This window comes from Silurus meridionalis, chromosome 4, assembly GCF_014805685.1.
Source record: "Silurus meridionalis isolate SWU-2019-XX chromosome 4, ASM1480568v1, whole genome shotgun sequence".
In the NCBI taxonomy this organism is placed as follows: Eukaryota; Metazoa; Chordata; class Actinopteri; order Siluriformes; family Siluridae; genus Silurus; species Silurus meridionalis.
Genome location: NC_060887.1, coordinates 26,965,403 through 26,993,169, shown reverse-complemented (window position 1 = coordinate 26,993,169; position 27,767 = coordinate 26,965,403). Strand labels below are relative to the sequence as shown.

At 36.6% G+C, this 27,767-nt stretch overlaps 3 protein-coding genes across 5 annotated transcripts; 2 read left to right on the top strand and 1 right to left on the bottom strand.

Moving 5' to 3' along the window:
* Positions 1 to 40: 40 nt before the first annotated feature.
* Positions 41 to 10,963, top strand: aldh5a1 (aldehyde dehydrogenase 5 family, member A1 (succinate-semialdehyde dehydrogenase)). 2 transcript variants are annotated; one of them, XM_046847016.1, is made up of 10 exons: positions 41 to 508; positions 2,286 to 2,369; positions 3,701 to 3,871; positions 3,961 to 4,077; positions 4,179 to 4,322; positions 5,224 to 5,367; positions 5,469 to 5,627; positions 5,951 to 6,114; positions 7,641 to 7,699; positions 9,855 to 10,963. In XM_046847016.1, the coding sequence occupies exons 1-10, from the start codon at positions 221 to 223 to the stop codon at positions 10,064 to 10,066; spliced, it is 1,542 nt and encodes a 513-aa protein (XP_046702972.1). In that variant the 5' UTR covers positions 41 to 220; the 3' UTR covers positions 10,067 to 10,963. The 2 variants fall into 2 exon arrangements, with proteins under 2 accessions (XP_046702972.1, XP_046702971.1); XM_046847015.1 differs by lacking the exon at positions 7,641 to 7,699 and adding an exon at positions 6,566 to 6,624.
* On the bottom strand, positions 10,088 to 20,878 carry kiaa0319 (KIAA0319 ortholog). Of its 2 annotated transcripts, none has more exons than XM_046847013.1 (21): positions 20,744 to 20,878; positions 19,783 to 19,874; positions 18,569 to 19,278; positions 17,711 to 17,873; positions 16,867 to 16,965; positions 16,668 to 16,765; positions 16,460 to 16,547; positions 16,265 to 16,360; positions 15,965 to 16,097; positions 15,400 to 15,628; positions 15,062 to 15,185; positions 14,831 to 14,960; positions 14,365 to 14,513; positions 13,918 to 14,069; positions 13,699 to 13,837; positions 13,259 to 13,418; positions 12,682 to 12,818; positions 12,472 to 12,591; positions 12,246 to 12,327; positions 12,072 to 12,163; positions 10,088 to 11,990 (listed from the first exon to the last, which is right to left on the bottom strand). In XM_046847013.1, the coding sequence occupies exons 2-21, from the start codon at positions 19,853 to 19,855 to the stop codon at positions 11,818 to 11,820; spliced, it is 3,147 nt and encodes a 1,048-aa protein (XP_046702969.1). In that variant the 5' UTR covers positions 19,856 to 19,874; positions 20,744 to 20,878; the 3' UTR covers positions 10,088 to 11,817. The 2 variants fall into 2 exon arrangements, with proteins under 2 accessions (XP_046702969.1, XP_046702970.1); XM_046847014.1 differs by having other exon boundaries at positions 12,682 to 12,806.
* LOC124384288 (tyrosyl-DNA phosphodiesterase 2) lies at positions 20,729 to 27,455 on the top strand. Its single transcript, XM_046847018.1, has 7 exons — positions 20,729 to 20,845; positions 23,124 to 23,227; positions 23,425 to 23,931; positions 24,069 to 24,160; positions 24,243 to 24,361; positions 25,742 to 25,912; positions 26,068 to 27,455. Exons 1-7 carry the CDS (start codon positions 20,840 to 20,842, stop codon positions 26,194 to 26,196), a joined length of 1,128 nt encoding a protein of 375 aa, XP_046702974.1. The 5' UTR covers positions 20,729 to 20,839; the 3' UTR covers positions 26,197 to 27,455.
* Positions 27,456 to 27,767: the final 312 nt, after the last annotated feature.

Below are 27,767 nucleotides of genomic sequence, written 5' to 3'. Positions count from 1 at the left end.
TGGTTAATATGCAAAGTGGCGCATGCGTAAAGTGTGACATCATGACGTTGGACATACGTGTCTCGTCAGTGTACTTGCAAGCAAAACTGGTGTCGTTGTGTTTGCAATCTAACTGGTATCGCTGTGTTTGGAATCTAACTGGTATCGCTGGTTACTGATTGTTGCAGGTGGTTCGTTGTAGCTCAGCCCACTGCTCGAGGTTATATATGTGATTGGTGCAATGGGCAGTCTCTTTTTTGCAAATAGTCGATGTTTCGTTCGGCAGATGTTTCCGGTCTTTCCTGCCATGTTGAGCCGACAGTACAGTCTGGATATTTGCACAGAGCTGCTGCGGACCCGGGGATTCATCAATGGCCGCTGGGTTTCGGCCTCGTCCACTTTCCCTGTGCTGGATCCGGCCACTGGACAAGAGCTGGCTCAGGTCTCAGACTGTGGACCTCAGCAGGCTCAGGAAGCTGTTAGTGCCGCTTACAAAGCATTTTCCTCATGGAAGAGTCAGACTGCAAAGGTAAACAAAAAACCTGATGTTATTCTATAAACAGTCCACAAGTATATACATGTGCAGAACTAAGCAGTCGTGCCCATATATTTATATAGGACTTGTAAATTAAATGTTAATAAAAAAAAAACAATAATCATAAAATTGCATCTATTTCTTTTATGTAGTTCTGACCTGAACAAGGTTTGCATATAGTCTGCAAGACACAATTTCATATGCATTTGATTCTTAATACTGTGCCTTGTTGCCTGCATGATCATAAATGTCGTTGTTTTGTGATCGCTGTATGATTCCATGTTTGTCCTGAACAGTTAAACTGGCCATTCTTCTTAAGAGAAACTTTCCAGGATCTGCACATTATCAAGTTTTCCTGCACGTTTTGCATGTTTGATACCTTTTCAACAATGACTATATCATTTTGGGTTTTGACTACATTCATCTTTTCACACATAGGACAGCTAATCCCCACACCAAGCTGCCACATCTGGGTCCATGAGCAAGGCCCTTCACCACATAGCTGCTTAGTTATATGAATAAATGTAAGTCACTCTGGATAAGGGCATCTGCCAAATGCCGTAAATGTATAAAGCGGCAAACATTTGTTAATTTTCCAAGAAGGCAACATAATGCATTAAGATGATTTAATGTAAATTCTTATTAGTCTGTAGGAAAAATATGTAAAACTATCATTTAGCTTAGGGCAATGCTTAATGGGGTATTTAAAAAAAAAAAAAAAAAAAAACATGAGCACAGCGACGACTAATCCAAAAGACCCCATAACAACATCCAAAGAACTGCAGGCCTCAGTTAAGGTCATGACTCCACCATAAGAAAGAGACTGGGCAAAAATGGTCTGCATGGCAGAGTTCCAAGACGAAAACTGCTGCTGAGCAATATAAAGGTTCGTCTCAGTTTTGCCAGAAAACATCTTGATTCCCCTTTTGGGAAAATACTCTGTGGACTGACAAGACAAAAGTTGAACTTTTTGGAAGGTGTGTGTCTCATTACGTCTGGTGTAAAAGTAACACCACATTTCAGAAAAATATCATCATACCTACAGTAAAATATGGTGTTGGTAGTGTGATGGTCTGGGGCTGTATTGCTGCTTCAGGATCTGGAAGACTTGCTGTGATAAATGGAACCATTGCTGTTTACCAAAAAATCATAAAGGAGAATGTCAGGCCATCTGTTTGTGACCTCAAGCTGAAGCGAACTTGGGTTCTGCAGCAGGACAGTGATCCAAAACACACCCAGTCCACCTCCGAATGGCTGAAGAACAACAAAATGAAAACTTTGGAGTGGCCTAGTCAAATTGGCATGACCTTAAAAAGGCGGTTCATGCTCGAAAACTCTCCAGTGTGGCTGAATTACAACAATTTTGCATAGATGAGTTGAGCAAAATTCCTCCACAGTGCTGTAACAGACTTATTGCATGTATTGTAAACCCTTGATTGCTGTTGTTGCTGCTAAGGGTGGCCTAACCAGTTTAGGGGCAAACACTTCTTCATATGGGGCCATGTAGTTTGGATTTTGTTTTCCCTCAATAATAAAAACCCTCATTTAAAAACTGCTTGTTGTGTTCACTTGTGTTTATCTTTTACTAATATTTAAATTAGTTTCATGATCTGAAACATTAAAGTGTGACAAACATGCAAAAAAATAAATAAAAAAATATCCGGAAGACTACAAACAAGAAATCCATGCACTTTTTCACACCACTGAATTTGAATAGTTAAACTTAAAATTTTGCATTCATATATGGTGCTTTCTTTCATGTATATTCCAGGAAAGAAGCCATCTTCTTCGGAAATGGTTTGAGCTGATCACTCAACACAAGGAGGATCTGGCCAAGATTATAACAGCAGAGTGTGTGAGTGACACTAGAGTACATGAGCATTCATTCTTTTTGCTTATAATAAAACGCTCTTTAGAAAAAATGAAATTTTTCCTAATTTTGTTTTATGCCTCTTCTGATAAAATAGCAGTTCCATTGACGTCTTGGCATGGTTTCTGTTCACACAGTGTACATAATTTAGCAAGGATTTATAGTGCGAATTATTATATAATTTTTTTTTTAATACTTTTTATGTATTGTAGAACAGCAGTTCCCAAAGTGGGGTCCCCGGGGGGTCGCGGAGTGGAGGGCGGGGGATCGCAAGATGATTTCCAGAAACTTAATTTTATTTTTGTATTTTTTTATTTATATGTTAAAAAAGGTTGTAATGATGCGAGTATAATTTTGGGATAATTAAAATAAACTGGAAATAAAACTTTGTTTGCTCCGATTAATTAAGACGGTAGACGTACGATAGAACTTTCAACCGATCGAACCCTAAGGACGGCATTTGACGGTAAGACGCTCGATGAGTTCTGGGTTTCTGTCGCGCTGGAATATCCACAGTTGTCGCACAGTTGAGCAATTTGGCTCAACGTATTTATGCGAAAAGACATTCTCCGCGCTGACTTACATTAAGAATAAACACAGGTCACGGCTTAACGTGGAAGATGATCTGCGGGTGGCGATCACCAAAATTGAACCTAGAATGGACCTGCTTTGCTCCGCGCACAGCGCCCATCCATCACATTAGGCGTTTTTGAATACACAGTTATAATTATAATTGTTCCAAGGCGCCAGCCAACGCTGTATGCGTGTTACAGACAGCTTGTTCGTATTCTGTCTGTAAGCATTTCACAGTTATGGGATGTATTTGTTTTTAATTTGTTAATAAAATAGCCTGGCTTAGAGATTGTGTTCCTTTTTGTTTGAACTCTGTCAGTCTGTAACCAAATCGCAAATCCTCACAAGCTGCTGGAGGAAAACACAGAGAGGAGAAAGGAGGGGGAGGAGGGAAGGGGAGGGGGTCACGGGTTGTCAGCAGTCTAATATTAGGGGTCGCGGTCTGAAAAATTTGGGAACCCCTGTTGTAGAAGACCATAAATTGCATTAAAACCTTTATTTTCCAAGTACATTCCATGAAGCATAGTCAGATGCTCCACAACTTTGTAGAAGCATTAATATTTAGTAAAATCTCTATCACTTTGAACTTAGTACCCTTGTCTTTTTGCCTGGGAGAATGCTTGACATGGGTTGTCAATATAAAGTCTGCCAGAATACATCAGGATTTTCCAAATTCAAAATCTAATCTTACTTAAACGTGATCTGGCAAAATAAGTGGAGAATTTTGTGTTATGCACATCTAGGGCAAGCCCATGAAGGAGTCCCTAGCTGAGATTGCATACTCTGCATCGTTTATTGAGTGGTTCTCTGAGGAAGCCCGCCGTGTATACGGGGACATCGTGGCATCAGCAGCCAAGGACCGTAAGGTACTGCTGCTGAAACAGCCAGTCGGTGTTGCCTCTATAATCACCCCAGTGAGTAGCTTGTTTCCAAAAGAAAGAGACAATAAGTCACAATCAATTTACAACTCTGAATTAAAAATATTTTTTCTTCCCTCTCCTAGTGGAACTTTCCCAGTGCCATGATTACCAGAAAGGTTGGCGCAGCCATGGCAGTCGGCTGTACTGTAGTGGTGAAGCCTGCTGAAGACACACCCCTTTCTGCTCTTGCTCTTGCTGAGGTTAGTTCTGTTGTCTTTTTAAGTACTTTTTATATTTTATTGTTCAAACCTGTTTTTGTGTGAAGCTGGAAACATAAATTCAATTGCCTGTACTTTTGCAGCTAGCAGTGCAGGCCGGAATCCCTCCTGGAGTCTTTAACGTGGTGCCCTGCTCCAAAGAGAAGGCCCCTGCTGTGGGCGAAATCCTCTGCACTGACCCTCTGGTAGCTAAAATCTCATTCACTGGCTCCACTGCCACTGGCAAGGTATTGACACTCATTTCAATTCAATTCAGTTTTATTTCTATATTGCTTTAAACAATTTACACTGATCTTAAACAGCTTTACAGAAATGAATCAGCTTTGAATATATAAAGAGCATTATAAATAAGTCGCTGTAAGTTTGAGCAAGCTAGTGGTGACAAAGAAAAAAAAAGCTCTGAGCAAGTATAAGGAGGAAGCCTTGAGGGGAAAGCAGACTCAAAGGGGAACCAATTCTCATTTGCACAGCTAAGTGTATTGCATTTAACATTTTTGTAGTATGAACTACTTAAACATAAGGGAAGTGGTAGTTGTTAAGGCTCTGGGTTACTGATCATAAGGTCAGGGGTTCAAGCCTCAGTATCTCCAAGTTGCCACTCTTGGGCAGCATTTTCTACATGCATGCAACAGAGGCAAGTGCCAACACAGTAAAATGTCAAGAGATATTTGAGTTTAGCTTTTCATAGTTTTATGTAAATTAAGTATTACACAGTAAATACAAACAGTTGGCTTTATTGATTTCTTGGACCAGAGCTGTGAAATGTGTGGTCAAGAATTGCCCGTTTTCCACCTTTTAGTCCCTACTTGCAATGGTTCATGCAAAACAGTGATTTTCTGTAATTTATGATTCCTCAACAAATGGCATTACACAAAAGAGACAAAGAAAAATAAAGTTTGGAAGAAGATAGAGATTGTTGGTAGGTAAAACATTCCGCTTGCTTCGGTCAGCAACAATGTAGCTATTATATCATTTTAAAAGCTATATATTGCTAAAACATTTCTGATTCAATCTAAAAGCTTGACAGTGCTTGCCCACAACTGACAAATTATGTGACACAAACCACTAAGCTTTGTTAATTATTATACCAACATTCCAGTTAACATGTATGTATTAATTTGAATGCAGATACTGCTGAAACATGCTGCAGACACTGTCAAAAGGGTATCGATGGAGTTGGGTGGACATGCTCCTTTCATCGTCTTTGACAGTGCAGATGTGGACAAAGCCGTAGCCGGGGCAATGGCCTCCAAATTTAGAAACTCTGGCCAAGTACGGCATTAATTGGAAAAGTATTGATTTGAATACTGCTCAATAATTTTTTCTGCTTTCAAACATTTTAAGTAAATCTCACTCCTGTTCTGATTTTTAAGACTTGCGTATGCTCCAATCGCTTCCTGGTGCAAAGTGGGATTTATGATCAGTTTATGGAGAAGCTGGGGAAGGCAATGGACACAGAGCTGCAAATGGGCCACGGCTTTAATCCCAAAACCACACAGGGACCCCTCATAAATGTCCGTGCTGCTGAGAAGGTACTTTTCTCATTGAGTCTTAAACTGCACTCTTATTGTTTTTTTTGGTATGTACAACCCCAATTTACTGTGTAAAATAAAAATAATTTTTGCATTTACTGTAGCTGGTAATGTGTGTAGTTATATTGTTTCTATGGTTGCTTAAGTTAAAGTGTAACCTGGTGGTGTTGTTGTTGAACAAATGCACTGTTCCTGTGGAAAGAAGCATCTAAAAACATTCCCTTAATAAAGCTTAACATTGCCTTAATGGCTAAAAGCAGGAAGCTGAAAGCAATGAACAATTAAGAGTGTTTTTTTTAAATAAATTTTTTCTTCTCTCTCAGGTGGAGCATCAGATTACAGATGCTGTCTCACAAGGAGCTGTAGTATTGAAAGGTGGGAAGAGACTTGAAGGTTCTTTCATGCAGCCCACACTACTGTCTAACATCACAACTGACATGCTGTGTATGCGAGAGGAGACTTTTGGTCCCCTGATACCAGTTCTTAAGTGAGTTAACATCTTGTTGCAATTTAATTGAATTTACAGCGTTATGTTTACAATAAAGTGCAGTTAAATGCTTAAAAATGTTTTATCTATATATGATTGCTGTACTGACTGCAGTACAAATGATAAAAAAACAGGTTTATAAAAATGTTCCATTGTTGATTTATGGTGAAGTTGTTTGTCATGAGAATTCATTATGCATCATGTTGCATTTTTGTTGCATCTTGTGTTGCATTTTTAGAGGAGCTATTTAGTGTTGGTGCTTTTGTAGCAGTTAGAAGTAAATGTGTAATCTAGTATAGTTATAACTTATAGGAACTAACTATTCACATACAGGAACTAAGACTTTGTATGGTACTGTGTGGTATTCATTCGTTTGACCCAGTGATTTTAGCAATGGCTGTTAAAGCATGTACAAATGCCTTATCCTGATGTTTATGCTATACTTCTTTAGATTCAACAAAGAAGAGGAGGCTCTTGCCATTTCTAATGCATTACCTGTTGGATTAGCAGGTCTGTATCCTAATCAATCTTGACTTTTACATGACTATCTCTCTTGAATATCATCTCGTATACAATATATACGGACAACTCCTGAACAATATGTCTTACAATAATAATATAACAATAATCTCATATTTCTGAATTTCAAATGGTAGATTGTAATTAAATTCAATGCAGTTCAATATATTATTCTAAAAACCTAGAACTGAAAATCAATTATTGTAAGGCAACTATTTATTTATTTATTTATTTATTTATTTTTGAGAAATATTTTTGTTGGGGAGGAGGGGACTAAAATATGCAAGCAAAATAATTATTCAACCCCCAATCAATATGTAATTGAGAGACCTTATTGAGCTCTAAGTCTTTAAGTACATAATATTTGAATTCTAGGGTTTTATCAGTACATAATAAAATCATCTGTGTTTTTACATGCCTAAAATTAGGTTGATACCTCAGATTAAAAAATCATGACATAGTAAACTGTCATTATTTATATTTTATAAAAATTAAGCCAAAATGGAGAAACCATGTACACCCATACTGCTACAATATGAGTGAAGTCTTAAGTAGCAGCCAGATGCTGCTAATTAAATGCCCTTGATTATTTGATTATCAGCGAGTGTCCTCTAATAAGTATAAATGTTTTAAAATGTTTTATCTATATATGATTGCTGTACTGACTGCAGTACAAATGATAAAAAACAGGTTTATAAAAATGTTCCATTGTTGATTTATGGTGAAGTTGTTTGTCATGAGAATTCATTATGCATCATGTTGCATTTTTGTTGCATCTTGTGTTGCATTTTTAGAGGAGCTATTTAGTGTTGGTGCTTTTGTAGCAGTTAGAAGTAAATGTGTAATCTAGTATAGTTATAACTTATAGGAACTAACTATTCACATACAGGAACTAAGACTTTGTATGGTACTGTGTGGTATTCATTCGTTTGACCCAGTGATTTTAGCAATGGCTGTTAAAGCATGTACAAATGCCTTATCCTGATGTTTATGCTATACTTCTTTAGATTCAACAAAGAAGAGGAGGCTCTTGCCATTTCTAATGCATTACCTGTTGGATTAGCAGGTCTGTATCCTAATCAATCTTGACTTTTACATGACTATCTCTCTTGAATATCATCTCGTATACAATATATACGGGACAACTCCTGAACAATATGTCTTACAATAATAATATAACAATAATCTCATATTTCTGAATTTCAAATGGTAGATTGTAATTAAATTCAATGCAGTTCAATATATTATTCTAAAAACCTAGAACTGAAAATCAATTATTGTAAGGCAACTATTTATTTATTTATTTATTTATTTATTTTTGAGAAATATTTTTGTTGGGGGAGGAGGGGACTAAAATATGCAAGCAAAATAATTATTCAACCCCCAATCAATATGTAATTGAGAGACCTTATTGAGCTCTAAGTCTTTAAGTACATAATATTTGAATTCTAGGGTTTTATCAGTACATAATAAAATCATCTGTGTTTTTTACATGCCTAAAATTAGGTTGATACCTCAGATTTAAAAAAAATCATGACATAGTAAACTGTCATTATTTATATTTTATAAAAATTAAGCCAAAATGGAGAAACCGTGTACACCCATACTGCTACAATATGAGTGAAGTCTTAAGTAGCAGCCAGATGCTGCTAATTAAATGCCCTTGATTATTTGATTATCAGCGAGTGTCCTCTAATAAGTATAAATGTTTTAATTCAATTCATTATTTGTAAAGTGCTTTTACAATGGACATTGTCTCAAAGCAGCTTTACACAAATAATGTAAGAAAGTATGAATAAGATTGTTCTTTATAAGTAAATGTTTGTCCCTAATGAGTAAGCCGGTGGCGACTGTGGCAAGGAAAAACTCCCTGAGATGGCATACTACTTTACCCACTCCACCCTGCCTGCACTCTTTACCTTTCTAGCTGTCTCCCTTATCACTTCTGCAGTAGTTGCACAATCATCCAGCACCTCTTCACCACCACCGAGCCCCTGTCTGACCTCTCCCCTGAATCTCACACTACAGTCTACAGGAGCACTTTCCTCCACTCTTATACGTCACCCTATGCTCCACCTTCATCTTAAAATACGTATTTACCACTGCCAGTTCCATCCTTTTAACAAAATTTATCACATTCTTCTCCTTAAAACCATACCTACCCATCACCTCTGATGATCATCCTCATCACCTCTGTTCCCTTCCCCAACATGGCCATTAAAGTCTGCCCCAATCACTAATCTTTCTTTTCTAGGTAAACCTTCTGCCACTTCATCTAACTTTCTCCAGAATTTTTCCTTCTCCTCCATCTCACAAGCCACTTGTGGAGCATAGGCACTGATGACATTTATCATCACCCCTTCAACTTCCAGCTTCATGTTCATCACCCTATCAGAAACTCTCTTCACCTCCACTACACTCTTACTGTACTCTTTTTTTTCAACCATCCACACCATGGTAGAACAGTTTAAACCCACCTCCAATGTTTCTGGTCTTACTCCCCCTCCACTTGTTCTCCTGAACACACATATCTACCTTTCTCCTCTCCATCATATCAGTTAACGATCTCCCTTTACCAGTCATAGTACCAACATTTGAAGTGCCCACCCAAACCTCCACTCTCCTACACTTCCAGACCTTGACACTCGTGACCTCGATAGTTCATGACTTTTCATTTGGAACCAGACAGAGTAACTCGTGAAAAATCTGATAGTTTGTAAGAAGCCGCGAGTGGCTCGAAAGTTCGGAGTAACATTTCAAAACAGAGTTTGTACTAATAAATTACATAAATGTTTTGAAACACAATTGTTATTGATTTTTTTTTTTTTGTTACTCACGAGCGGTCATAGAACGTAACCCCCGCGAGTATCAAGGTTGCTCTGTAGTATATAAAATTAATGTAAATGTATTATAATATTAGTGACTTTAATCATATGTCTGTATTTATTGAGTGTAACAGCAGGTACTGACCAGTGACCTTTTTATATATATATATATATATATATATATATATATATATATATATATATATATATATATATATATATATATATATATCCTTCTTTTTCTTCGGCTGCTCCTATTAGGGGTCGCCACAGCGGATCATCCGGATCATATTTATATTTATATATATATATATATATATATATATATATATATATATATATATATATATATATATATATATATATATATATAATTATTTCTTTTTCCCTCCTCAGGCTACATTTACACTCAGGATCTGAGTCAGCTCTGGCGAGTGGCTGAGCAGTTGGAGGTGGGGATAGTTGGTGTGAATGAGGCTCTTCTCTCTACAGCAGAAGCCACATTTGGTGGGGTTAAACAATCAGGTCTGGGCATAGAGGGCTCTAAATATGGCATTAATGAATATTTGGATGTGAAGTACATGTGTCTTGGTGGACTTACTTTATAAACGTGGTTCAGCCTTTTTTAAAAATAAAATTAAAAGTCATGCACTTACCAGTAATTAGAGTATTGTGATGCAAACCATTCATTTTGTTTCAACTTAAATAAATGGGTATTACAGGGATTCATTAATGTTCCAAATGAAAAGCACTGTTTTGAACGAGGGAAAAAAAACATTGAAGCAGTAGTTGGAATTTAGATATTACGAATTTTCACTGTGTGTCTGGTTGTGAGCAGTGAATATTAACTTTTTATATCCAGCATATAGCACTTAAATACTTGTGTACTTGATCTCACTTCTGCCGCTTAATATACTGCGTTATATTGTAAACTTGTTCAGAATCCCTCTGTCTTTTAAGAAAGTAAAATTTACAGTGAAAATGCACAAGATGTTTTAATAAAAAAAATGAATTGCTATTCAATTGTGTATAATTCAGAGTAGATTGTGTTTCTGCATTTTGCATGGCTAACAGTGTTGTGAAAATTGTAATTGTTGTGATAAGGATATTTTTCTACAAATTTTTACTTCCTTAAAATGTAATTAATTGATTTATCAAACAGTAATTATTAATGGACTAATATAAAACATCAAATGACTGTGATATGAGTGTTAAAAATATATGTTCTGGGGAAATATTGTGTTCATTCAAAAAGTGTAATGGATCTGTAAAGTGTATTTCTTTCTTCTGTTTTTAATATCTGAATAATTCTATTATCCTTAAGTAAATGTAATTTGCCGAATCAGTGTATCGCTACATGTTTTCCATAAATGTGATTTTGATTCTCAAATATCACATTCATCACAATCTCACACAAAAAAATCAAAAAGCACTGTGAATTTACTTTGATAAATGATTGCTGTTATGACTAGCAAAGGCTTCAAATAAACCACATTTGTAATGAAGTTGAGTTTAATATTTATTCAGATCGGCTACAGTTGCCAACAAGTTCAGATCGGATTGCTGTTAATTATACTTTCAAATAAAAATTTAATGACATCACTGAAATATAGAAGCTGTTAAATCAGAATTCTTTCTTGGGATTAACTCCTTACCTAGTTTTTTTAAATACAGAGTGAACGTTGATAGAAAACACAACATGGGTATTTAAACATAGATTCATGTGTGTTTAGCGCTAGGGTCCAAAACTTTTAACAACACTTTAATCTGATCGAGAAAACCTCTACAGCTTGTTGGTAAACACAATTACACTTTATTTAAAATCATCAGTGACAAACAAGCTAAATGTCTCCTTCGACTAATTAAATCTGAATTCATATCCAACATCATTAAGAAGTGCATCAGACAAGGGGTTGGAAGCATCGCCACCAACCAGTTAGCATTACATTCCATTTTAAAGTAAAATTTCCTCACAAACAGAATTCAGTGTTTTTGTAAAACTACCGAATGCAAATCACTGTAAAGGCGTAATGTTCGAATAGGGTCATTTCATTAATAATATTTTAATCAGTGTGTCAGCAGAGGATTGCTTTATAGGCCAAACCATGCATTTGAATACAAAATTAATAAATAAATTGCTGTTTTTGGTGCTTATCCACTAGCTGGTATTAAATTAGGCAAGAGGAAAATAAAGATTAATCTGCAACCAGCAAAGAATAGGCTTTGCATAACAACAAAGGCTATTTACATTCAAACGTCTGTGCTCTATAGAAACATTCAGCCCGTCTCTGTTACCTGCAAAGATTCTCCAGTCTGAAAATAAAGCAGCCCTGTGAAATACAGCATCCTCTCAAAAGTCTTATCCTTCCACGGGCCGCAGGCTGTACGTGTCTCCATTCATCATGGCACCATTAATACGATTTCTGGCTCTATCTGTCCTCTCGTAACTGAAGATAGTGTCCTGCTCACTATCAATCTCGGACTCTGACATCATTAGGCTGGAATTGTGCTCTGTGCTCCTGTGTTTGATATCTAAAAAAATAAAGACCATTTATTTTACAAAATTGTTCTGTATTTCAATTCTAAATAACCAAACAAAACCTAGTGACATACTGTATCTAGGCCGTAATTCCATTCTCTCCTGTTCATCCATATTATCCAGGATTGTGTATTTGGTTTTCTTTCTTACTTTTGTGCGTCTGCTCCTGAACATACCAAAGCAACAAATGATATGACTTTTACTAATGCTTTAAAGGTGAAAAGGAGGTAAAATGAGATTAGGATTACCTTTTACACCAGGCCCAGCTCGAAGACACCAGAAATATGATCACCACCACACAGCAGATTATGACATAGAGTACACTCCAATCTGGAGAAGAGTCAGGCAAAAAAACATTTGAATCCACATCTCATTCCTGTGAGACTTCATTTATATTTCTCAGCTAACATTTTATTTGGACGCCTTTAAATAATCATCGTTAAATTTGATCTGAGGATTACAGCGATTCCTCACCACAGTTGCTCTCATCATCAAGGAAGTATCTAAAGGGGTTTTTCATCCATAGAGGATCACAGGAACAACTTCGAGTAACAGGGTCACACTGACCATGACCAGAACAGATCAGCAAACACACTGTACAGATAAGACAGAGTTCATGACAGTGGAAATACTGGAATACTTGTTTAATAGACAAGAGGAAATGTGTTGCTCAGGGCCACTCACTGACTGTGTCCACTCTGAGAACTTTGAAGAGCAGATAATCTGTTTTCTCCTTCACAAGCTGATACCTCAGGAGACGGGCCAGTTTTGGGCCAGGAATTGTCCCATCAGAACCCTGCACTGAGAACCTAAAAACGGTGCTGTTCTCAAACACACACAGATGCTTTCAAACAACTTGGTGAAAGCAGCTTCTGTTTTTGTATATTACTAAGCACTTGTTGCTGAAATTGTCCAGTCCAATTTTTTCTTTGTTGTGATCACTTTCTGAAATGAGTGGACCACTCTTTCGTTTTTTCTCGGTTCATGAGCTATGATACTGTATTGAGCTTTTGTTTATTCTATAAGAGTGTATGTGTAATTACAAGTGTAACATCTCTTTAGTGTGGTTTTCGAATCATTTCCATATTTTTAAGTTGCCAAGCAACAATGTTCTAACACTGACCACCACCTTTCATGCTGAAAACACACACTCCACTAAACAAACCACAATATTCAGTACCAATTAGACTGTCATGGGAGACCAATATGTGCAAAACAACATACTTGTTTAGAGCAGCTAAAACAAGCTAGCTCATTGTACCTGATATCTGACTGCCCATGCAGGCCCTTCATACTGATGTCTGCATCAAGCACATGTAGCAGGGCAGCCAACTGCCTCACCACTGACTCCTTCTGCTGCTTACTGATCTGAGCTAAGGGGACCTGCAGCTCTAACTCGACCTCCTCCCGCTCTCGCACATCTACACACAAATAGAAATGTACACTTTTATAAACCGTTAGTTATCTTTTTTTTTTTATTATTATTATTAAATGCAGTTTAGGTATACAAGAGTGGAATTAGGTCAGGTTATGATTAGCTGATTAGATGAATGTGTATATTATTTCATATATATTGCAAGCATATTTAGACTAAAAGCAATGTAAGAATAGGTTTCAACACTGGCACAAGCTAAGCTGTGTAATGCTTTTTTTTTTTTTTTTTTTTTTTACTAACATGGCAGGTAAAAAAAAAAAACCTACCAGGACGGACTTCTACTGTAGCCATTGCAGTGCTGGAGCGACCCTGACCATCACTGACTCGCAGCTGGAACAGGTAAGTGCCCTCTACGAGGTTAGCCAAGTACAAAGATGGCTCATGATCTGAACCAAAAAGAATATCCTGCAGAGAGACAGAGACAGTCATTGCATCAGAGAATGGAGATAGTGCCAAATGGGGTAGATATTCTTGACTCCACTCACCCCTGCAGCTGGACTTTGCTCGTCTCTGACCCACAAGAAGGACACATTTGTGGAGCCGCAGTTAGACACAGAGCCTCTCAGCACCAGAGAGTTATTGGGTAAGGTAAGTGTGTGGCTACCACTTGCATGGGCGGTGAGTGGCAGACTTTCAGCTGTGGGGAACACTTACTGTTTTAAATATGTATATATACAGAGTAAACAGAAATTACTTTTTTAATTGATGTATGAATGTGATGAATAGTACAAAAAAATAGTAATAAAAATGAAATTACTGTTAGTAAATAACATTTCATTTATAACAATTAGTGTTATAGAGCTGATGTCCATCCACGAACATACATTTAAAAGCTTTTATTAACAAGCAGGACTTGTACTAACAATAGGCCACACATTATTGAACTGATAATGGCTGAATATAATTATGCACATCTGCAGAACTCCTCTCACCTTCTTTGACTGTAAGAGTGAGAACAGCGCTGTCACATGCCCCCTGCTCATCCTGCACCGTTAGTTTAACCCTGAAACTCCCAGCATGCAGGCCTGAGACTTGTGCAACTGCTTTGCTTGCATCCTTTATCTCTGATCCAGGAGGACCACTTAAAATAAAATATATTATTATTCAAGACAAATCCTCTTTTATATATATATTGTAACAAATTGGTAAATGCAAAAATTGTGAATTAATCATGGAAGTGTTTATTTTATTCAGATTGAAGCACAAGGATGCTCCTAACACAAGCAACTAATTTGTATGACTTGTTAATTAATTATTGGTATAGTGCCAGATTCTATCACACTCTAGCCATACTCATTTGCAGACTGAACAATTAGCCATTTACTGTGTACAGAAATGCAAAATACTTGCAACATATGCCAGCATGCACTAGTATAATGGATCCTTGGCTTGCTGTACCTAAGGATTTCCCACTGGTAGCTGGTAATGGCTTGATCATCAGTGCTGTCACTGCCATTCAGAGTAATACTGCTCACAGGAAGAATCAGTTCTCTGTCAGGGCCTGCCACAGCTACAGGAGCACTGTTGTCTGAAAAACATTACAAATCTGATTCTGTTCTGTTCTAATGATAAAATAGTCATATTCATTAATTTGTCATGAAGGAAACTTAAAAGGTCTACAGTATTTACCAGCAAGTACAGTGACTGTGACTGTGTCTGAATCTTGTTGACCAATGGAGTCAGTGACAGTGAGTTGGAAAATGTACTGACCCTCCTGGAGATCGGAGAGCTGGAGAACTTGAGATCTGGCACCCTGGGACAGAAAAAGTTGAACGTACATCTACAGTTTTCACCTGATACAAACTAAAAGTATTTCAATGCGTTTCTTTGTTGCTTTTTAATTATTATTATATTGTATAATCGTATTGGGGTGTTTACTTCTGAGAACCAGATTACAGATCTTGGATTTGTATAAACACTTATTGTTAAACTGTGTTTCCAGACATGCTGAACTTATAATTTTTTACCTGTATAGTTCCTGATTTGGCTGGGCTGCTGGGCTGAAGACTCCACAGAAAGCTGCTGATGCCATGATCATCTGTGCTCTGATTAGCCCACAAAGTCAGATGGTTCAGGGGAAGCCTGATGATCTGATCAGTGCCTGCTATAGCCACTGGAGGCTCATCTATAGGACTGCTGACTTTCACTGTGGCAGTGGTGGAGTCACTAAGTCCCTCAGAATCCACCACAGTTAGCCTGAATCAGGATAACATAAATATCAGGACAGGGCACCATGGGCCTTAAAGCTATCAGGGCAGCATACATTAAGTTTGAAAGAAACATATACCCACAAGTGTGTCAATGTTTCCAGCTTTCAGCGACTAAAGGACTAAAAATGGTCTGAGCAAAAAGCAAACTTGCAAATAGCAAATTTGCTGTTGGTATTGGAATGCAAAGTCAGGCTTACAGAGACACAGTATTGATTTACAATTGTGCAAATAGTTCTGAAGACTGCCCAGATTCATACAAGAATTCATAAAAGCATCCTTGGGGTAAATGGTTTTCGAACTTATAAGAACTTCGACCTTGCACCTGAATGTGTAGTCTCCAGGATAAATGTTCTGTAGTGCAAGTACTGGTGTGTTCATAGGACCTTCCCTGCTCCACAATGGTCCATCCACCTGTTCCCACAGATAACTGACAATTCCTGAGTCATCAGAACTCTCTGAAAGGGACAGTAGAATAAAACCTTATTAAAACATAGGTTACTGAACCTACTGAACATAAAACATTCTTTGATTAATAAGAAATTACAGTGGTTCAACACTGAACACATTTGTACCTAAGTATTTGTAAAAGGATTTTTAAAAGATAATAATAAAAAAAACATACGGCTGCCATTAATGAAAACGATGGTATCAACAGATTGAGATACATCTTGGTGCTTGGGCAGAGCAACTGATTTGGGTGGCATATTCAGGCTAACCTCTGTAGAACAAATGTAATTTTTAGACTCTGTACTGTAGCTGACAAGAGCTCAGATGATATTAAGTGCAAGACTAAATACAGTCAAGAAAAAGTGTTTACCAGGATGCACAGTGAAGTTTACAGCACTTTCACCAAATGCCTGCTTCCCTCTCACACTTATTTTGATAACATACACACCAGCAGACAGCTACAACATGCAGGAAATATGTTACAGTACAACAAAAAATAACAGAGTGCCAATCAATGTGTTAATGTGCAAGCGTAAGCCTCCAATACAAAATCCTGGAGCTTTAGTATGAAATTTTACCTCAGAGACCTTTACAGTCCTCTTATGTTTTCCTTCCATCACTCCTGGTTGCCCAATGGGTGCACGTACAAAACTCCATTCATATGTATATGGATTCTCTAAGAGTAAACACATTTCATGTTTTCAGTAAAACACAGTGTCATCAAATGCATCAGCAGTTTATCCTTAATTCCTGCTTAGACAAGATACAATAATATACCAGTTTCAGTGTGTGAATCAACCGATGCAGTTAGTTCTACAGTATTCTCAGGCAGTATTATATCAGCAACATCTCCAATAGACACAACCAGGGCTTCAGCTGAAAAAGAAAATGTTAATGTTAGTGATAAAAACCTATATAACCACATATTATGGCTATGAGTACTACTTATTTTTTTTTTTATGAAAATACCAGTGATTATCAGTTACACAAACTAGATTGCAGACCAAACTAAACAATCAAAAATTAGGACACACTATACATTTTTCTACAAATGTAAATGGAATTTTTAATATGGTAATAAAATGACAACAGCTCTTTCATAGGAATCAAATATAGCTACATCCACACATTGCCAGGAAGCCAAGAAAGACTGTGCTCTAAGTGGAACTGATGGCTTTATTTGCTCTTCTTTCACCTTCATCAAAACAACAATGGTCTTTAAAGATATTCAAGCCTATGTGGAAGAGGTTCATCTAAGTGTGTTCAGCTATTATGTAGCATATGCAACAGTTAAAATAAATGAGGTGGCTGGATTTGTCTCATACATATCTCAGGGGAAACATGTCCTTGTGATTGTGCCACAGGGGAGAGAGCTAGTTAGAAGGTGGGAATTAGCAAATTACCAACTTGGAAGAGAATGGTGGTAAAAAAAACAAGCAAAGCAAAATAGCCAGTATCATGGTTATGGCATATGTATTTAGTAATTTAAGATACACAGGACAAAAATAGGCAACAACATAAAGATTCCAAAGAACATATAATAACGTGTTCTTATTACTTGATATTGAACTTTAAAAAATATAGAACTACTAAAACCGTGATATCTTCTGTATTAGAATACCTGGAAGTGAAGAGGTGCTTGGAGTTGTATATCCAATGTTAGGTGGAAACGAAGGTAGAGAGCTTCTGAATGGGCTCAGTTTGGACGGATCTGCATTCATCACCTGCGGTATGGCTGTGGGGTCCAAATCCGTGAAGGAGATGTTAAACAGATCTTCCTCATCCTGCAAAAGGTGCAATTAAGATGCCAAACAACTTCAGATCAGCAAAATTAAACAAAGTGTAGCTAACATTATAGTAAACAACAAAAAGACTTTATCTGAAACAGCACATTAACAAATACAAATATTCAACCTTCTATGTCTCTTTCTTTTGGTACTCATTTTGGTACAAATTCAAATTTACACATCTTGGAAATCTTACTGATTTTATCATTTTGATATTATTTCTATAAACATTGCAAACTTCTGAAAATTCGAGACTAAAACCGAGCAATGCCCTTACACCTCAACTGCTTCAGCTTTGCTGTATCATGACCCAGGCTCCCAGCAACCAATGATAATTATTTAGAAATTTGAATAATTATATTTAATCAAATCATCTAACCATCATACTTCTTATGCTCCAGTGGCTAAGCACAGTCATTTTGAAAATGGCATACATTAGTTTTATGCTGATTTTTTCAGAGTAGAAATAACCAGTAACTGAGAATAAAGAGATTAGGATGGCTATAATACCAATACATTTTGTGTGTATAGTATAGTTTGGTCAGATATTACAAAATATCATGTTCAGTTTGTAGTGATAACCAACTGCCCAAATCACATTCAGTAGCCCATAAAAAGTTTGTTTTGTTAATTGTTAATTTATTTAAGTGTTAATTTAAGTGTTAATTTATAAATTGCTCAGTAGCACATACCTTTATAGTAGGCACACTAAATGCTGAAGGGCTCCATGAAGGTTCTGTTGGACTGGGAATTGTTCTGCTTCCATTTGACACTTCTAGAGAGGGGCTTGGTGTTACCTGGATGCCCTCAGTGCTCTCCATTACAGAGAGCTTTATTTTGCCCCCCTCTGTCTCTGAGAAGTTAAATCCATCTCTTTCAGCAAGAGGCCAGTCAAGTAGTCTTTGACTCTTCTCCTTTTCCATCTTTGAGGCAGTACTTTCTTCACTGATGTCATCCTCCTCAGTCCTGTAACTTTCATCATACTCCATTGCATTGTTGTTCTCCAAATTTTGAATATCCTCCAGCAAAGCCAGGTCCTTCAGAGGGTTGTCTGGGCCTCTGTGTCTGGGCAGTGGACGCCAGTGACTGCTATAAGGTTCGCCCCGTACCAGGGACTGCAGTACCAGGGTCTGTGGCCGCCGACGCTGTAGGAAGGTTAACCTTGAGTCTGTCCCAGGCCTCTTTTTGGGTTGACAGTTTTCTTTTTCCTGACAGCTGAGGATGTAGCAGCGTCTCTCAAACAACCAGGCCAGGTCACAGCCTGGAAGATCACAGCATGCACCTACACACTGGGCCAGAGTCAACACCTCTGGAACCCTCAAGATGCTGCTGCTCCTCAACTCAGGAGACACTACCGTCTCAGAATAAGTCGGCCCCTGCCAGCACTGCCCTGATAACACATCTATAAAAAAAACGTGCATGTATATCAGTCACTTTACAATTTGCTGATATATCCTTAGTCCTAAACTAATTAACATTTAACAACCTCACTCTTTAGTGAACTTGCAGTATTTCATAAATATTCTACCAGCAACTTGGAAACTAGGAAACAAAACTTTTGAAAACAAAGAAAGATGAGAAACATCATCCACAACACAGAATTATAAATGCAGACAGAATACTAACTGAGGCTGAGTGGTGATTTTGTAACACTTACTAAGGTGACTCATAACGTTTAGCAGATGGCTGCATCAGTTCAACAAACTGCCATGAATTATTGAAAATGCATTTGAGCATTTCCTTATAAACGTATCCCCAAATTAAATTGAATGGATGTGTTCTTAATATAAGCCATCACCTTCCACTGCATATAAAAAACATAAGTAATTATAAAAAAATTGATTAGAGCTGTAACTCCTCACAGCTAATGGGGCTACGGTGTAAATTTGAAATATAATATTCTTACCTCTTACATTGTGCAGCATCAGGTAGAAGGAAAAAAGGGGGGGTGCAAAGTTCATTATGCCGATGCTGATCATCAGTTCAATGGGCCGATTTCTTGAAAAAGGAAAAGGCAGAAGCGGAAATGATGCAAACAGTGCAAACACCAGGAACATCTCAGATATTCTAAAGCCTTTTTTATGAAATATGCCAGGCTTGAGTATCTATCTATCTATCTATCTATCTATCTATCTATCTATCTATCTATCTATCTATCTATCTATCTATCTATCTATCTATCTATCTATCTATCTATCTATCTATCTATCTATCTATCTATCTATCTATCTATCTATCTGGGGACTGATATTTTTAAGAAACTAATACAGTGAGTATTGGCTTTTGCAACCAAGCCCCCTGCCATCTCGGCAGATTTGTACAGATATGTGATTTGTATTACATATTTGTCATCCTGACCTGAATTTACATGACTTCTTATTTTGTAGGTTTTAGGTAGATGTTAAGAATGTCTTTTATTACACACTCACAAAATAACCAGGAAAAAAACAAGCTATTGGGGGTTACATAAATAATGCCTCTCGTGTATTATTCTACAACAGTACTATTCAGTATAAAACATTTTTAATAATTTTAATTACATTTTTCTCTCTTCATTTCTCAATGTGCAATTGCAACCAGCCAGGTTAGCTTTCCACTAAGGGTATATGAGGTGATTGTTGTTATAAGTAACCCACACAGCTACATCGTTTTATTATAGGAAACATAATCAAGCCTGGTTATGCATGCTTATAATAAAAGGTTTTGTAACAGAAGCGACCATCTGTCCCTGCTGTCATGTTATACAAGAGGACACCGAGGCAAGAGATAAACAAGATACACATAGCGTTTGTAGCTAGATCAGGATCTAACAGTACACAGGTTCTACACTGATCTCCAACCCGACAGCACATCCCTCAGTGGCTTACCATGACGTCCAGTCTGTACAGAGAGGATGAGGATGAAGCAACATCACAGGACTGCGCAGATGAAGATGCGCCATGAGCTGAAGACGTGTGTGAGATATGGAGGTAAGGATGCAAGCAGGGCGGATGGAGGGAGTAATATAATAGAGGGCGGAGGGACACATCATGGAAACGATAGAGAGAAAGAGAGAGAGAGAGAGAAAGAAAGAGAGAGAGAGAGAGAGAGAGAGAGAGAGCTGAGATACGTCTCGTGTCTCATAAAGCCGTCTCTTCTTCGAAAAAGCTGCATGTCCGATTATTTTTATTATAATTATTATATTGCATGACAAATGCTGACTAATGCACAGCGGATCATCCGCATGTTTGATTTGGCACATGTTTATATTTTATTATAATATATTATATTATATTATATTATAATATTATGTTATATTATATTATGTTATATTATATTATGTTATATTATATTATATAATATAACATAATATAATATATTATAATACAATATAAACATGTGCCAAATCAAACATGCGGATGATCCGCTGTGGCGACCCCTAATGGGAGAAGCCGAAAGAAAGTTTATTATTATTATTATTATTATTATTATTATTATTATTATTATTATTATTATTATTATTATTATTATTATTATTATTATTTTGTGTTTAATTGTGTTTAAACTTGATGGATTTGACCTATATCCTATATAGTTTTTTCCTTCTAAAATAACTAACTTGCACATGTGCACTTTGTGTTATTATTAGGCTGGGCGATATGGCCTGAAAAAAAAATCCCCGATTTTTTCACAAAAAATCCGATTTGCGATTTAATTCGATTTTTTCCCCCTGCTTAAAATCAATCTGCATATGAAAGTAAATGTTCAAAAAAAAGTTTTAACTTTATTTAATAAAGTTTATTTACCCTTCTGGGATTATAACTCACTTTGGAATTATAAACCAAAAATACAAGACGGCGGCCCTGCCATTGTAAATTGTGAAAATAGAACGTAACATAACATAATAATAATAACATAAAATGAGCAAACCTACAAATAAAAATGTTTTGAGTGTTTAAATGTGGAACATGATTGAAAATGCATCTGAGGTTTTGAGTGATTTTGCCTTTACTTTTCTCCAAAACTCCACAGTAAAATGACTTAAAAATTAAGAGAGTAATAGACAGGGACACTGTAAATAAAAATAATTTGAAAGATTGAGCAAACCTATAAAGAAAAATGTTTTATGAGTGTTTGAATGTGGAACATGGTTAAAAATGCAGTGATGCTTGGAGTGATTTTGCCTTCACTTTTCTCCAAAACTCTACAGTAAAATGACTGTTTATATAAATAAGAATATAATAGACAGGGAGACTCTAAATAAGAATTATTTAAAAGATTGAGCAAACCTCAAAAAAATGTTTTATGAGTGTTTGAATATGGTGATTCAAATGCTCTGACTTTTCTGTTTCTTAACGGAAACGCCGTTCTGAAGCGTCTTTACATGTATTTTGACCGCTCCCACCACCCGTACCGGAAGTGTACGATTAGACGCGCAACACTAAACAAAGTGCGGCTGCTTAACCGTGTATTCTAATGTGACCGTGTGCACTGTATAAAATCATCTTATTCATTTTTATCACCTCATTATCTGTGTGATATACAAATAAAAATTAATTGAATTGAATTGAACTGAACTGTACCGCCCTCTGCTGTCGAAGTGCATCCTGTCGAAAGCAAACGAAACCTAAACAACCTGACACTCACGGTAAATGCTTTCAGGAAATCGAAAGAAAAAACAAGCACACACACACACACAAGCACACACAGTGTGGGAGATCAGGTAAGACAACTCTTTTTTTTCGAATATTAAACGAAAAACCTTAGTAGATAAATTCAGTGGTTTAACTTAGAGCTCATACTATGGATTAGAGACAGTGGCCTTGACTAAGACATGAGATGTTCAGGTTTTCGTGAAATAAGAAGAAGAAGAAGAACTTAGAGCTTATACTGTTTGTGTGACAATAGTGCTCAGAAAAGTTGTTGGCCATTGCTCTTTTATTAGTCCAAATGAACACTGTGCATTTCCAAGGCAACCTATAACAGCAGAGCTGTTTCCCATAATGTATTAAATTAAAATAAGTACTTGTTTCTTAGTGGCTTATAATTTTAACTTTATAAAAGGTATAACTTTAGTGTGGCTCTGTCCAAACTCTAAGCTCAGACTTGTCTAAATAGAAATCATTAGAGAAATGCATATGTTGTTCCTGTCATTACTTGTATTAAATATAATAAATATGCACTTATCCCTAATAGCTAATATAATATGTATTATTTAATATACATTTATATTCATATCTCTTATTTATTAGACTTCCATTTGTGTAGTACCCAGGGACATTGAAGCATATCCGTCAACTTACTAAAGTCTTCAAGCATCTTTATCTATTTATATATCTGAGAATGGAGGACAAGCAAAGCCATGAAGAAAGGTAGGTACAAGTAAAAAAAAAGGTTTGTTTGTCATCTCTCTACAGTATGGTTTTACATACAGTATAACAAGTTCTAGATTTATTCTAGATTATATGCACAGCTATAATTGAGTATTTAGGATGAGATTATTTATTTTAAAAGAATACTCGAAAATTTAATTTACAAATACTCTCTTACTGTATGTATTTGTTTACAGCCTTGCATGCTCAGAAATTCTGACAGGGGGCGACAAAGAAAGCAATAATAATACACCTGGAACTGGTGAAAGTAAAGGAAAAGCTGGCAAGAAAAAAAAATGTTTTAGAAATAAGCAAAAATCTGATCGGGCATCTTCTGACCAAATTGTTACACAACATAACGCTTCTTATCAGCCATCTGACAAAGAACAACGCTTAAAGCCCAAGAAGACATGTAACCAGTCAACCCAGACAGAGACTCTTGCAAACATCTTTCACAACCAGACTACTGATACTCTTTCACTCAAGCACATTCCTACACGGCCTACCGAATCAAAATCAACCCAGACACTACCTGCCGGCCATTCATTGTGTGAAGACAAGATGTCTGTACATGAAGGCCAGGACTGTGCTCCTGACCAGAGCAGAAACCCTGAGCAGCTCTCTGTGCTCACCTGGAACATAGATGGCCTGGATCCTGAAGATGCCAAAGAACGTCTCTCAGGCCTGTTGCTGAATTTAAAAAAGTGAGTGTTGATTTTTCAGTTAAAAAATGACTTCTGTATTGATTCTCATGTGACTTTATACAAACAAACAATCCGTGTGTCAATGTCATCCACTGATTTTTTATCATATAAATGTTAGCCTTTCCCATTTTCTAAAGGTATCATGCAGATGTAGTCCTGCTGCAGGAGCTTGTTCCACCCTACCTCGAGATTTTAAAAGAGATCTTGACAGATTATGAGTTTCTGTTAGGTACAACTTTTTTTACATTTTTTTATTTTGAAAAGCCCATGTGATATGCAAGTCATTTTGATGACTTTGATTTTCTGTGTAGGAAATGAAGATGGGTATTTTACTGGAATTCTGCTACGAAGGTGCAGAATTGAATTAGTTCAGAGCAACATTGTGAAATATCCCACTACAGAAATGGGAAGGAATCTGTTAATTGCCGAGGTGAGCTTCTAACTGTGCTATTCTTATACATGCTTCATATCAGTTTTGCTTGCATTGTCTTAATCTCATCTGACGAGGTTTGACCTATAAGAGGGCTTGAAAATGTCTTTAAAACATTTTTACTGTCTTTTAATTATAGGTGTTACCCCTAACATTCTTTGTATATGATACAGTTATCTGTTTTTAAATCATCACATTTAATAATGTTTATCTATAATTCATTAAAACCAACAGAAAAAGTATATAGGTAATTCTCATCCAAGACTAAGAGTCTCTAAAGCATTAAACGTATTTAAATGTATTTAATCGTTTTGTAAGAAAAAATCACATTAGTATTGCTGCAAATTGTAATTGTGGCTGTTAGAATAATGCAATTTACAAATAATTTGTACCTCAGCTTCTGAAGTGTCCCTTCTGTACTACTCTAAACTCCTCAATAATTATGGTTGATGAATAATAGCACACAAGTACTGAGATGTCACATTATGCAAATCAGTAAAGCAATATTACGCTGTGAAGTGTTTGGGAAGATGCTTTTTGGATGATGAATTATTTATTATAATAAATATATCAATATATTCAGTATTGATTTTATGAACAGATAGGAACAGAATATTGTTTATTGTAACATAGAATCTGACTGACAGATGAATAACATAACATAACATAACATAACATAACATAACATAACATAACATGAACATTGTCTACATATAAAAGCTCTGGCAAAACTTTGAGATTTCAAAGTAGCAAGACATCTTTACCTTGGCAACAAGCATGCACAATACTATATTGGGACAAGAATATTTAGTCCACCAAGATAATGTTAATAGCACTATAGCTACTGTAAAGGTATTAATGCTAGTCTGTTAATGAGCTCTTATCCCAGAGGTGTACTTGTGGTTGTTGTACAAATGTGTCAACAAGATACAGTGTCTGTTAGAGGGCCATAACATTGCTTGACTGATTTGCATTTCAGTAATTAGATGCCAGGGCATATCCTGATAGCATAGCTGAACCTGGGAGGCATTACAAAGGTGAAACTGCACACGATTTTCATTAGACTTTTCAGCAAGGTTGGAAAGATTTATTTGTACAAAGCAAATCATTTCAGTTTTAAACCAGCAAATGCTTTGGGGTGTAATTATTCTGTATGTACAGAATAATTGTAGGGCTTTGACATTTGGCAAATGTCATTCTGTACTTTATTGTTCTGTCTGTAAAGCTGATACTGATCTCACTGTAAAACAAAACACTCCCTGTCAAAAGCAAACAATTATATTTATAGAAGGTGGTATAGGTGGAGTAGTTGTTTACCTCTGCTGTGTTCCAGAAGTGGCCCTTATCTGTATGTGTGTGTGTGTGTGTGTGTGTATTCAGGTAAACTTCTCAGGCTATCAGCTTTGTTTTATGACCTCTCACCTGGAGAGCTTAAAGGCCAGCTCACAGGAGCGCATGAACCAGCTGCGCAGAGTCTGGAAGAGGATGAGGGAGGCACCAGACAGCCAGACAGTCATATTTGGAGGAGACACCAACTTGAGAGACCGGGAGGTATGTTTGTGTGTGTGTATGTTTGAGTGTGTGTGTGTGTGTGTGCAATTGTGTCTGGTTGTCTAGTTTATAGACTCCAGCATAATAAATAGCATGATGTCTAAGGTTAAGTTTGGTTATGTAGGATGTGTTGACTTGGTTGTATTGTGTATTAGGTGCAGAAGTTAGGAGGTACCCCTGAGGGTATAACGGATGTGTGGGAGATGCTCGGACAACCTGAGAACTGCAGGTATACCTGGGACACTGTTAAGAACAATAACAAAGAACTCCCTTTCCCTGCATGACTGCGTTTTGACCGCATTTACATGCGAGCAGCTAGAGAGGGCGCTCGTCTACGGCCAGACACCATGACACTGGTGGGTCTGAAGAGATTGAAATGCGGCAGTTTCACCAGCGATCATTGGGGTATTCTTTGCATGTTTTCTTATGAGCCTATCAGTGTATAGGCTTTTATGAAGGTCTTCTTTACATTATTTGACAGCATAAAAGCTGGAACCTGTTTTGGGGTGTTGTTTAATTTCATTACTGAAAGTAAACAACCTTTTTCCTTTTTAGGTATCCTTTTAGGTATAATTTGTCATTTAATATAAGAGAAATAATTATTATGTAAAACAATTAACACTATGTTATAATAATCTTGCTACTGTTTTTAGATACTGTGTTCATGATTTTTTTCCCCCACTGGAGGGCACTCTATAGCAGCTGCTTTTTGAGCCCTCCACACTTGCATCTGTATTTACAGTGTTTCTAATTCAGTATTGCCAATGTTGTTTGTAGAAATCCACACACACCAGGGAATAGAAAAGAGCAATTATAAACATCAATAACAGATCATATAACATTATACTGCTGCTTTACTCAGAATATATCGAGCTACACTTACAAGTAAAGTGATGTGTATTGTTAAGTGCACTGACAGACATATTTGATTCATTTTCCCAATTTCATTTTAAGAAATTGCATCATCCTTAGCCAGAATCAGCATTACGGTTTTATTGCCATGCTTTGCAGCAAGGGATTTGTTTTCTTTCAGTTACCTTTTGCAGGCAACACTGGACAACCTTGTCTAAACAGATGGATGGGAATAATTCTTTGGTGGGGAGTTAGGAAACAGGGCCCTGTGTTTTCATTTGGAAAATTGATTTGGACCTCATCTTCTCTGCTGCTTAATCCAAACAGAATTGAAATATGCTGGTAAAGTCTACTGGAAATCAGGAATGATGGCAGGCTGTCAGCAAGAATAATTATTTGTCATTGGAGTTTTGCGGAAATGGGTTAGCAAAGAGAAATGTATTTGCACATTCTGTATCAGAGCTCTGTAGATGGTCTGTGTCCATTTCCAGTATATAGCACAGCTCACACCAGTGGGGATGCCTTTCTCTGGTTTTCATATTTCTCATGTTCACAATGTGTAATCATAACTTGTTATAAATGGAAAATTGTTCTGTCCTAAGTGTTAAATCCTAAATTGCTGTAATCTTTTGGTTGGACCTGCATGTTTAAAAAATAAAATAAAATAAAGTAACATACATTTAATATCAAATATTAAATATAATTGAATGACATGGGATATTAAATCATTATTTCACTAAAAGTGTGCAGCACGTTTTTTTTTGTTTGTTTCTGCTGCTGTTGACCTTATTACTGCTCGAGGAAGTTCACACCCTATATTGTACTTCTCCTTTTAATGCATTGGTGATTTATTGAAATTTGTGCTGGTGTATGTTAATAGATCTCTATTACAGGGTCAAACAAGGTTCTTGTTTATTTATTTGCCTTATTTTTTCTGGAAAAACATCAGAATTTTGAATTTATTTGGCAGCTTGGGCAGGTATTCAATGCAATCTTTAGAAAC

Coding starts and splice junctions, on each gene's coding strand:
- aldh5a1 (XM_046847016.1), top strand. CDS start 221: ATGGGCAGTCTCTTTTTTGCAAATAGTCGATGTTTCGTTCGGCAGATG. Junction 509..2,285: donor GGAAGAGTCAGACTGCAAAG/GTAAACAAAAAA, acceptor TGTATATTCCAG/GAAAGAAGCCATCTTCTTCG. Junction 7,700..9,854: donor ATTACCTGTTGGATTAGCAG/GTCTGTATCCTA, acceptor TTCCCTCCTCAG/GCTACATTTACACTCAGGAT.
- kiaa0319 (XM_046847013.1), bottom strand. CDS start 19,855: ATGATCAGCATCGGCATAATGAACTTTGCACCCCCCCTTTTTTCCTTC. Junction 15,186..15,399: donor CCAAATCAGGAACTATACAG/GTAAAAAATTAT, acceptor TTTCTGTCCCAG/GGTGCCAGATCTCAAGTTCT. Junction 12,164..12,245: donor AGCTGGGCCTGGTGTAAAAG/GTAATCCTAATC, acceptor TGGTATGTTCAG/GAGCAGACGCACAAAAGTAA.
- LOC124384288 (XM_046847018.1), top strand. Junction 24,362..25,741: donor GGAATCTGTTAATTGCCGAG/GTGAGCTTCTAA, acceptor GTGTGTATTCAG/GTAAACTTCTCAGGCTATCA. Junction 25,913..26,067: donor CCAACTTGAGAGACCGGGAG/GTATGTTTGTGT, acceptor ATTGTGTATTAG/GTGCAGAAGTTAGGAGGTAC.